Here is a 12,359-nt window from a genome sequence, read left to right on the forward strand (position 1 = left end):
AGAAACTTGCTTGAATCAAAGTTTATAGCATGTTTGTAGACTAAATTCTGGTGTGAAGCATGTTCGGAAGCTTTTGGTTACATGATATTAGTGGGTGGTGATCTTAGTGCAAAGCTTGTTCATGTTAGCTATCTTTGGCCTTTGTGTACACTCACCTTGTTAACATTTATGTTTTTGTTTTCTTGAGGACCTGCACTCTTTGATGGATTTTGTTTTTGGACTTGTTCATGCATGAAACCCTATCTTCTCTATGCTGAAAACACCTTGGTGTCTAGTGATTAATTGTAGTTCATGGCCTTGAATATACATATATACTCACACACATGGAACCACCTCCATATATATATATACATATATGTTTGAAACCACTCATACATGTGTAGGAAACCATGTGCTCATTTGCATGAAACCATATGTTTACACCCTTGAATGTTAGCTTGCATGATCCATGCATTGGTGTACGGGTTTTACATGCATATACCTGCCCTTATATATATATATATATATATATATATATATATATATATATATATATATATATATTATATTTATTTAATATTTGTGCATGTGTGCATTACAATAGTGCTTAAGTGGCATGCATCCTAGTTGTGATAATGTGAATTGTATATGTATTGGCATAGTTAAACCACTACGTTGGTAGAGCTTGAGTTGTGTTTGGTTAATTATAGTTTTTGATGCTTTGCTTTTGTTGCTTCCTTTGAATCTTTGAGTTCTAATTTGTGGTTAGAAAGACCATGCTTTGTTGTAGAGTGTTGGAATTTTAGACTAGCTTATCTTTAGCCTTTGTGCTTGAACTCTTCCAAGTATTCATGTCTATTTGGTTTTGTTCTCCCCTTGGGTTATAGGACCACCTTGAGAAGATAACCTTGGATTTCTATTGGAATTAGAAGATCATCAAGTAAGTAATCCCCTCAAACCTTTGTATTTATTTTGGTTTATTCTTATAAAATTTCATAAATTTATTTCAAGCTATACCTTATAATTATTGGTGTGAGAGTGTCATCTTATTTTGGAAGTATATATCATCTTATTTTTATGAATTATGTTTTTAGTTGGTTAATTCCTAAACTCAAGTGGAACCATTCTATTGTTACTTGTAAATGTTTCTATAAGTTTATTTTCCATCTTTTAAGTAATTTTGTATATTAATATATCTAATTTCAGCCAACCAATAATTGATTCCTTTCAAGCCTTTGTTAAATTTGAGTGATAGGTTATATTATTATTATTCCTTTCATGCAATTATGCAATGTACTTACTTTTGAAATTTTTTTTTTTTTCTTAAGAGTGGAATCAGGTTTGAAAACCTTATATGCTCCTGATTTGTTTTTCTTATTTTATTTTATTGTATTTATTTAATTACTTTTTTGTTATTACATGAATTTGTTTTTGGCAAAATAATTGTGAATTGTTGTTACTATTTTTTCAAAATGGAAACCAGGTTTGGAATAGTTGGTATATTCTTTTGCATTAATTAATTAATTAATTAATTATCATTCATTTACCTTATATTATTACATGAATTTTTGAAAGATACTTGTGAATATTCTGTATTATTGGCTTTGAAATCTGTATAAATATTTTGGTTTTCAAATAAGCAATATGCAACCCTATCAGTGTGGTTTTTGGTGTGTGGGGGAGGGAGGGGAGGGGTTAACTATGACCTTATCGACAAGTAATTTTGAAAAAATGAGACAGCAGTTTCGCATAGTGTTTTTTCGGTGAAATAATCAATGGCCACTTGACATTCAGTCTCGGGTCACCGTGGGTAAATAAATGACTTCTGTTATTTTGGCTCAGGTCACCGAGGATAAACAAATGACATCTGGCAATTATAGTAAATTTGGAGACATACTTTAAAATATGTTATTTTATGCTTTACCCTTTGGTTTTGTTTATACTATTTTGTGTTATTGATTTTTGTGCAAGTTTTAGACCTGAACTTTTGCTTTCAGTTTGTTTTTGGATTGTTTACTAGGCTCGTGAGCTCATGGATTTATTTTAAATCCTTTTCAGATCAGGAGTAGTAAACCCAGGGATCTTAGAAGCTTCTAGTAGATGTCTTCCTTTGGAGTTGTGTTTTATGTTGTTGTATCAGTTGTATGGTTGTTTAAAAATCTCCTTGTAGGTCATTCTATATTTCATTGCTTTGTATTCATACTTGGTTGTAAACCTTAAGTTATACTCATATTTTGTATTTCCATTAGTTTATCTTCTATTTCCAATCTGTGTTTAGGTTTTGAGGCCTTGCGGGTTCACTGGAACCCTCACCCTATGGGTCTGCGGTATCAGAGCATTGGGTTCGGGGCGTGACAAAAGAAGATATCGATGAATTCTCAAAGCTTTATGAAAGAAGGCTAGCATAAGCCAGTTAATTTGTATTATTTTTAAAAGCAAGTTTTTATATATATATTGAACCTGCAGTATAAACACGGGTCTTTCTACTAGTAAAATATTAAAATAATATAATAATTAGCAATCAAATTATTAATTAATTAAAAAATGAAAATCCACGTGGAGGAGGGAGTGACCAGCCAGGGTTGTGCAAATGGTTCCACCGAATCAGATTGGATTAAGTCGGGTCCGTTCCCTTCGGAACCCAACGGAACCCACTTGATCTCTCTCTCTCTGTCTCTGTGTGGCCGATACGAAGCTCGACCTCGAACAATGGCCAACAAGCTCCGCCGCCTCCTCGTCTTCTCCCACGATATCGGAAACCCGAGAGTAGGGTTGGTTCTGGGGCATGCCAGATCCCTGTCCTCTTCCTCTCCGGCGCCGCCGGAGGCGGAACGGAGAGCAGTAGTTGAGGACGAGAAGAAAGGGGAGGAAAGGAATGGGCCCGGATCAGAAGGGAGAAAAGTAGATGGAGAAGATGAAGAAGGTGATGATGATAATGGTGGAGTTTATGCGAATAAGGTCACTGGTGAGGTTGGAGGGCCTAGAGGCCCGGAGCCTACTCGATATGGTGATTGGGAGCGCGGCGGCCGCTGCTCGGATTTTTAGTTCTAAAGATTCAGGTAAGACGGAATTAGTAATCTGGCAAAGAATTTTTTTGGTAATTTACTGACGAATTTTCATTTTGGACTTGAGAAAGGAGTGTGCTTTCTTATGATCTTCGTTTCACACATGCGTGCATAGGTGGAAAGCTTGTGTTTTTGATGATTTTGTTGTGGCATATATATAGGTGTTGTTGGGGTTGAATAGAAGGTGGAGTGTTTGAAAGATTGAGGTGCGTTCAGAGGTGGTTGATTTTGGTTCAAAACTATAACTTGATAGCCTTTGTCTTTAATTGGAATGAAGAGCTCTCCTGTGTACCATGTTGTGCCATAACCTTAGTCCATGCTCTTGTTTGTTAGCCGGTGATGGCCTTTGTTTGTTAATTAGAATGACGAATGTGATGAATCTTGTTTAAAACTATAGCAGGAGAACCTTTGTTTGTTAATTAGAACGGGAAGCTGCTGATTGAGAATGTTGTGTGGTAATATTAGGCTTTGTTGATATCCAGTTATTCATATAAGACCCAGTCTCCACCATAATCTCGAGAATTTCCATCTTCCTTTTTAGTCTTTGTTAAATGTTATTCAAAATTTGCATTTTTTAAATCTAGCAAGTGCTTCACTTGCATTTTTAAAGGCCAGTGCGTTCACTTGCAAGTGCTGTTTATCTTTTCCAGTTCTTGGGCTCTGAGCTTAAGCTGTTTCATTCTTTTGTCGAATACTTCTCAGGTTTTGTTATAATGCAGTGTTCTTAGATAAATAGATGGAACAGTTGGAAAACATTTGGAAAGAATGATCATTCAACAGAATGTAACACTATAGGTATTGCCTCAATGGGAACTCACACTCCCCACCTTCTGCTCCCAACCAACACCCACTTGGAGATTTCCTTGGATTGGTACTGATGATTGTTGTTGATATGTAGATTTCCTTGGAAATCATGATAACCATTCTGTGTATAATCATCTCCTTTAAATTCTTTCTGGCCGGTCCTTGCTGGTTATTCAGCAGATCATCCTTTTACTTTGTTCCTTTGATGCTAACATTGTACTCTTTTCTATATGCAAAGAATCTCTTATGCCTACTGCATATGCTATGTGTTCTCATCCAGTTTTATCTTGCTTTCTCATATATCATCTTGATTTTAGGCTGATGAAGCACAGCCTTAGATGCATGCATCATACCAAAGTTAAAAGATTGAGTGACCCTTTCACCTTCCCTGTCACAACTTTTCAGCAATTGACTCACTACAAGTTTGTTATTTTCTATGCCACGAATATACATCAGATAACTAAGGGAATTGACTTAAATTTGTCAAGGAAAAATAACTGAATGAATACCCTTAGTTTACTTTAATTCGTTGATAACGAACACGTCTATTTGAAACAATCATGCTCCACTTTTGGTCTTTTGAGTTAGAAAAAGGATAAGGCATTTTGATGAGATCTTAAAAAAGAATACACAATTGCAGGATTTGTTTTGGACAATAGGTTAAATTTAGGATGCTTAGGAGCATCTTCTGTATAGGATGCTTAGGAGCATCTTCTGTAGCCTTTTCTGAATTAAAACTTTTGATTCCCTTTGCAGAGAATTCATCTACAAATGTCATGGTTTTGGTGATACGCCATATTGTTACACCAGCTAAGATTACTGATGCGGCAGAATAAGTATGCAAATGCACTCTTTCTTTCTTTCTTTCTTTTCTTTCTGAATTTTGCTTGTTATCCTAGAGAACATTATAGACAACAAACACATCTACTAAATCAAGGAGCTCAAAAGTTACAATGGCAAAAATGTCTCCATGCCAAAAGTTGCATAACTTGAGTATAATAACCTTAAAATTCTCATGGTTGATGGTATAGTGAAGAATCATTTGCTTTAATTTGTTAGGCAATAGGGTTAAATTGGGCTTCTCAAAAAGATGAGCACCACAAACAGTGATGGTAAAATGTCCCTTTCCAGACTTTGTATACTTTGGATTGATTTTTTTTTTTTTTTAATTATTATTGTTTTTCTGTCTAACTTGTGTTGCCTTCATATCTATCATAGTTGTATGTTTGGTATCACCTTTGGAATAGCTATTTCTAAGACGAGATACAGAAAAGAGCTTCTAGTATAAGTTAAAGATCGGAGCTTTCACCTAAAATTTCTATTCTAGTTCAATCTTTATTCTAGTTCATTTTTTAAACTTTTTACTTTTTGATAGCTTCTTAAAATAATCAAACACATGCTTTATAGAGATTTGAAAAGGAAACCCCAAACAAGCTTCTACACTTTTCTTGTTTCGACTTATGGGCTTGTTACAATTAGCTGCTGATAACATTATGGAACATGGTTATGTTTTGTATATCACCTTTGGAATAGCTCTTTCTGAGAGAGCTTTGGAAAAGTGATTCTAGTAAAAGTTGTAATTTGGGGTTTTCACCTAAAATCTCTATTCTAGTTCATATTTTAACTTTAGCTTTTTGATAGCTTCTTAAAATCATTTAACACTCACTTTATAAAGATTTGAAAAGCCAACACCAAACAAGCTTGTACACTCTTTTCTTGTTTTGACTTATGGACTAGTTACAATTAGCTGCTGTCCCTTTTCATTCTTCTTTTCATGTGCTGTTGTTCGTCGCTATTTTTGACTTGTTTACCCTCTAAATTCAGGTCTGTAGATGTCGACATGATCTTGATGTGGTTTATTGATACAACAGTGGTCATAAATCAAACAAGTTTGGACTTGTTAGTCTTTTAACATCTTAGCGTTGTCGTACATCGGCAACAAACAATCATGTATTTTCTTTCACAGATAGAAGAACAAACTATATATGTCCTTATTGCTCAGTGTTCTATTTTGATCCATATTATAGTGTGTTAATCTTATGTTTCTATCCTGCAGAGTTTTGAGTTATTTGGTTTGCTCAGTTGTTGTTATAATTTGAAAAATATGATTATTCCTTTACATTTTATCAACATTGTCTTTTATTACAATGTAACTGAATTAATTGTTGGATGAGATGATGATGTTGCATTAGATATTGATTTTGTTTGATTACAAGTTAATCAACTTGCTAGATTCTAACATTTCTAGTCACAGAAGTACACAATATTTAGGATTAATCAATAATTTGACATCATACACCATAAAATGATAAATAAAAGATAATGTGCAATAACGTCACATTATTTGAAAGAGTACTAACCCTGTAGCAACATCAAATCCAAATTACAAATTTTATTATATGTTCAAACTTAATCTTGAGCCAATCATTTAGTAGCTTGAGGACTAGTTAGTGTCAGTCTAATCATCCTGATTAAACCCAATGAAAGCCCATTTATAATCACTATTTAGATTGGGACACATATCAATCCTGTGAAAATACCATAAATAAATAAATAAATAACAGTAACGTTACTTGTTTATAATTTATTATCTAGGTTTTTAAATCCAATAATTGACATAATAAGTTAATTTTTAAGTATCTCATAGTGCTATGGTATATAAAAAAAATATCAAATACTTATTTTCAAATAATATTTGAAATCTTTATTATGACAACCGTGTTGATTCATTATGTTTTCCATCATCGATTATGATTGATTCTCATTTTTAGTTGATAATGACCTGCTTTCGATATTATCTCTTATTTTCCTGATCATTATAAGTTCTACAATTTTCAAATCTTTTTTCAAAAACAAAAAAGGAGAAAAAAAAAGATGAATATGCAAATCTGCCAAAAAATAAAATAAAATAAAACTATCAAAATATGAAAATTTCAATTTTTACGAAATTCCAATTATGTGTATACTCAAATCAAAATTATTTCAAAGGAGGCCCAACTAAGCATCCCCTAACTTCTTTTCAAAAAATAAAAAATAAATAAATAAATAATATCCCCAAAGTTTGCTTAATTAGTATGTGTATATATATGTATATATATATATATATATAAGTTTAAATTCATATATCTATACTTAATAAATAGATTTATTGGGAAAATAATTCATTTAACTATATTTGTGTTTATGCCAAGATTTGTTTTTGAGCATTTCCATATATAATAAAAAACTTTATTTATGTTAAAGCTCTCTATTAAATTAATCATTTATATTGCTTTCTAAGTTATGAGTACATGTGTGTGAATTATAAGGTAAAAATAAGAATTTATTTAAAACCAATAAACCCAATCCTCTAAATTAGGATAATAACCAAAATAAAATATTTGTTTTATATCATATCCCATCAATTAATAGAATTCATTAAAAAGCAGGTACCAAATCAAATGTCAATGACTTTCTAAACTAACAAATGCCAAATGAAGTCCATTTTCTTTTATAATCAAATCAGTTTACACGTTTAATCCACTAATAAAAAACAAACAAATTCCTTTCACCATAATTAATCTTTCTTAATCTCAAATCAATCTCATAATTGACAAGGAAAAAAAAAATCACGCCCAAATTTCTCAATTCCTCAATCAATTTCCATAAACAAAACATCACCTCCCTCTATAAATTGATTACAACTCCACAACCAACAAATACACTTCAGTACAAACCTTCTTAACTTTAAACACCCTCTTAATCACTCACTCTTTCAAGAGCACAAAGCATGTCTCGCCTTCTTCTTCTTCTTCTTCTTCTTCTCAGCATTGCACTGACCTTCTCAACATTGGCAATGGCTGAAACACACTCAGACTGTGGTTTAGCTCAGACAGCATTTGGTCCATGTGTGCCATACATGATAGGACAAGACCCAAAAGTCTCTGCACAATGCTGCCTAGGAGTGCAAGCAGTGAAGGATCTTGCAAGTTCTCCAGCAGCTGGAAGGAGCATATGTGAGTGTTTGAAGTCAGAGTTGGCTTCAGCGGGGAGTATTAACTCTGCGCGTGCCGCCACACTGTCCGGCAATTGCAGCATCACCATCAATATCATTCCTTTAAGCTCATTTTTTAACTGCAATAAGTAACAAGTATATAGTTTGGTTATGAAGTTATGGATATGAATGAATTTGTGATTAGTTGCTAGTCGGTGTTATTTTTGTTGTGTCTCTATAGGTTTGCATGAATTTGGAAATAAGTGAGTAGTAGCCAGTTTGTTGCTTGAATGCTTATGATTGAATGAATAAGATGAAGTTTATGGATTTTGAATAAGATCCTATGTAAGGAGTTGGTTTTCTCATTATGAATCTATGATGAAGTATTTGTTATTAAATATGTTTGGTCTTTTTCTTTATGAATCTATGAAAATATTTTGGTTAGCTAGTCAAAGTCAGTATGATCAATGAGATGATGATTTGTTTCCTAACATTGAAAAACAGAATGAAAACCAAAGGTAAAATATTAATAATAAGTTCATGAATATTTTTTAACTTCCATGAATGATGATTTTGTTCTCCCCTACACTCTAAACAAATAAAAATAATGAATACTAAACAGAGATGAGGAATACTATAAAACTATACTAAAGAATAAGAATGAGAGAATAAGATTATGATAGGACCAAAGACATAAAGATGTTGATGGACTTATCCATTTTCAGGGATTAATAAATGATTTACAGTCAAAGATAATAAATAATGACCAACTCACAAAGCATATGTTCACCAATAGTCTCCACAAGAGCAATTCCCATCTTTGATTCTATGAAACCTATTTGAATCTCTGAGAATGATCTCTCTGCCAGCAACCATGGACATGAACTTCATTGCAGTATGACAATCTCCGCAGACCCTTAGGTTCTTGAAAATACGAATCGGTTTCGATGCCGATGTGCTAATGAGGCCGAAAGCCACAGCTAACCTCTCACTGTGTTGCCACACATACTTCTCCTTCAATTCATCATCAACATCATGAAGTACAGAACTAGTGTCTGAAACATACCCCAGTCTCTTGATTTCAGTTGCTAATTCATCTAACTTTTCATAGATTTCTTCTGATCTTCGATGAGAAGTATCCCCTGCATGGAACTTGTGGATGCTGCCCTCTGTTTCTATCCAACTCAATCCGGCTTCTTTGTTCATGCTCTTCTCTTTCATTCCACTCCTGATCATGGCCACTTTTCCCCATTGTCCTCCCATAGCATACAAGTTCGATAACAATACATAAGCCGAAGGGTCATCAGGTTCCTGATCTAGTATTTCTCTAGCAGCTCTTTCTCCAAATTCTGTATGCCCATGAGTTCTACAGGCAGAAAGCAATGTCCTCCAGAGCAGAGCATCAGCTTTGACTGGCATTGAGCTAATGAAGTCTATCGCTTCTTCAAGGCGGCCAGCCCGCCCTAGCAAATCAACCATGCAAGCATAGTGCTCCATCCTTGGAATGATTCCATGATCATTCTTCATTGACCGGAAATGTTTCCTTCCTTCGCTTACCAGACCCACATGACTGCAAGCAGAGAGAACAGCTATGTAAGTGATGTCATTGGGCTTAGCACCTGCAGCTACCATGTTGTGAAACAACTCAAGAGCTTTTATCTGCATGCCCATGTTTAGCCAAGCCTGTGATCATGCTAGTCCAGGAAATTGTATTCCGATCCTCCATTTCCTGAAAAGCTTGAACTGCATCCTCAATGTTCCCACATTTAGAGTACATTGACACAAGAGCATTACTGATACATGTATCATATTCATATCCAGACTTCAGTAATTGTGCATGCAACTGCTGACCTTTGCCCATGATTCCAATACTCGCTGCAGCACTCAAAAGACTAGCAAATGTGAAAGCACTGGCTCCAAAATCACTGCCCTGGATTTGATGGATAAGTTCAAAAGCTTGTTCAGAATTTGAGTTCTTAACATACCCATCAACAATTGCATTATAAGACACCAAATTCTTTTCATAAAGCATCTCAAAAGCTTTACGAGCCTCATCCATCCTACCTGACTTTGCATACATGGTAACAAGGGAATTCCCAATAAAATTAACTATTGTAAGCCCCAATTTGACAACATGACCATAGACTTGTTCCCCAATGTTCGCTTCAGAGAGATTCGCACACGCTTTGAGGATGCTGGAGTATGTAAAATGGTTCGGCTGAATTTCTCCCTCTCTTATCATGTCACCAAAGAGTTCAAGTGCTTCTTCATCATGCCCACTCTGCACATAGCCTGCTATGAGAGCAGTCCAAGACATCACATTATGTGCAGGCATCCCTTCAAACACTCGTCTTGAATCATCCATCAATCCAAACACACATTTTGCATACATGCTCACAAGACTACACCCCACACAAACATCCAAAGCCAATCCAATTCGAATCGCAAGAGAATGCAATTGCTTTCCAACGTGAAGAGATCCAACCTCCGCACAAGCAGCAAGCACACTGCTCATCGAGAACGGATCAGGTTCATGCCCATCAAGACACATATCAACAAACAATTCAATCGCTTTTTCTCCACACCCAAACTGCGCATACCTGGTTATCATCAGTGTCCAAACAACCAAATTCCTAACAAGCATTCCATCAAACACCTTGCGAGCAGAACCCAAATCTCCATTTTTCGCAAACATATCAATCAAAGCACTCCCAACAGACACCTCCTCCTGCCAAAATCCAGTTTTTATCCCAAATCCAAGAACCACTAGACCAATCCAAACAAACTCCGAGCTTGAACAAGCCTGAATCACACTACAAAAAGTGTACTCATTTGGGATAAAACCCAACTCCAGCATCTCACAAAACATACCTATCGCCGTTCTCTCCATATTACTCCTCGCCGCCGACGAGATCATCGTTGTCCAAGAAACCAAGTTTCGATTGGCACCCATCTGGTCGAAGATCAAGCAAGCAGTGTCCCAATCGCCACATTTAGAGTAGAGAGCGATGAGGGAATTGGTGACAATGGCGTCGAGGGGGAGGCCGGAATGGAGAAGGTGGCGGTGGATAAGCTTACCGAGATGGAGATCGCGGGAGCGGATGGAAGATTTGAGGAGGGATGAATAGGTGAGGAGATCAGCGGGGATGCCGCGGTGGGACATGAGGTCGAGGGTGGAAATGAGATCGGAAAGGCGGCCGGCATCGGCGAGGCGGAGTAGGCGGTGCTTGAAGGTCTCGAATTGGGGGTGTTTGGAGAGTGTGATTTTGGCGGGAAGGGAGATGGCGGGAACCGCCATCGCTTAAGGTTGGTTTTGCTGAGTTTATTTGATAGCTTTGGGAGGTGAATCATGTGATATGCTACTTCTGTAATTAAATATTTAATTTATATATATATATATATATATACGGTAAAATTACTGTTTGTCCTTCATGATATTCAAAATTCCTAAAAACCCCTCCAACTTTTGCACACCTTGGACAGCCCTTCTGTTATAGTTTAAATTCTCTTTTACCTCCCTATTGGTCACTTGAAGTGGGTCCATGTTATGAAATTTCATTTTTGCACTTGTAAATGGTGAGAAAAATACCGCCTAATCACATCATGTCCGACCTTTATGCATACAATTGTGCATTTTTTTGGCATTCCTGCTTGCTTTTTGTCAAACAAAGTTTAGAAGGCTCATTACATCTTCTTCTTCTTCTTCTTCTACTACTTCTTTTTCTTCTTCGCCTCATTTGGTTTGTCCGATTTGAGTTCTGCCGTTTCCTGATAAGGTGAGAATTTCTTCGTTGCTCTCAGTTTGATCATTCTGCGGGAAGGAAGTAACAACTTATAAAAATACAGGGCTGTTATAGAGAGTTTTTGTGTTATTGCTAGATACAACGGGGAGGGACAAGTGCTAATGTTCACGGCGGTGACTTCTTGGGAATCAGTGTTCATGAGATATGTGAGCGATGGGGTCTCGATATTTCCCGTGTCTGGGTGAAGTTTATCACACCCGATGGACATAAAACGGTTTATCCAATAGAAAATAAGGTTGACTTCCAACGCATGTGTCACGTGTACTCCATCTTCAAATGTGCTATAGTCGATCTTATTATTAAAACAGTATGATGTGTCATTATCGTATCCTACTGAAAACAATTTCTTCTCGTTGTAAGTTTTTCTCTTTTATATTTATGTAGTCGTAGAAGTTAATTATTGTTTAATTATCCCATTTACTTTTTAAATATTTTACGTTACCATTTACATGTTGCTTTCTCCGCTTAAATTATTTTGTTTCTGTTTAAATATTTATATTACCGTTTATTTACTTACCGTTTAAAACATGTTTAGTTACCGTTTAAAAATTTTATGTTTCCGTTTAAAACATTGACCTTTTCCGTTTAAACTAAAGTGTTGACAGGAATTCGTATTCTGCGAGCGCTCCCGTTCCACCTCATAGCGACCCTGACGGTGTGACATGCCTTCCTTCCTCGTCAGATCAATTTGAAGTGTTATCGTTGGATATCGGACAACGTTTTCAACCGTAGATC

The 12,359-nt window shown here is 35.6% G+C and overlaps 2 protein-coding genes and 1 long non-coding RNA gene across 3 annotated transcripts; 2 read left to right on the plus strand and 1 right to left on the minus strand.

Annotated features, from left to right (window-relative positions):
• The first annotated feature begins 2,688 nt into the window (after positions 1-2,688).
• LOC120281087 (succinate dehydrogenase assembly factor 4, mitochondrial) lies at positions 2,689-3,024 on the plus strand. The gene has a single exon (XM_039288017.1). It carries the CDS (start codon positions 2,689-2,691, stop codon positions 3,022-3,024), a length of 336 nt encoding a protein of 111 aa, XP_039143951.1.
• Positions 3,025-5,867, plus strand: LOC120280005. Its single transcript, XR_005542234.1, has 4 exons — positions 3,025-3,038; positions 3,206-3,250; positions 4,605-4,684; positions 5,673-5,867. It is a non-coding gene; the product is annotated as an uncharacterized LOC120280005 (long non-coding RNA).
• A 1,504-nt stretch (positions 5,868-7,371) lies between these two features.
• LOC120281322 (pentatricopeptide repeat-containing protein At3g49170, chloroplastic-like) lies at positions 7,372-11,124 on the minus strand. The gene is given in 2 exon segments (XM_039288175.1): positions 7,372-9,480; positions 9,482-11,124. Coding segments are annotated over 2 exon segments (2,511 nt in total). The 5' UTR covers positions 11,120-11,124; the 3' UTR covers positions 7,372-8,607.
• Between the last annotated feature and the right edge of the window lie 1,235 nt (positions 11,125-12,359).

Source organism: Dioscorea cayenensis, chromosome 17 (genome assembly GCF_009730915.1).
Source record: "Dioscorea cayenensis subsp. rotundata cultivar TDr96_F1 chromosome 17, TDr96_F1_v2_PseudoChromosome.rev07_lg8_w22 25.fasta, whole genome shotgun sequence".
In the NCBI taxonomy this organism is placed as follows: domain Eukaryota; kingdom Viridiplantae; phylum Streptophyta; class Magnoliopsida; order Dioscoreales; family Dioscoreaceae; genus Dioscorea; species Dioscorea cayenensis.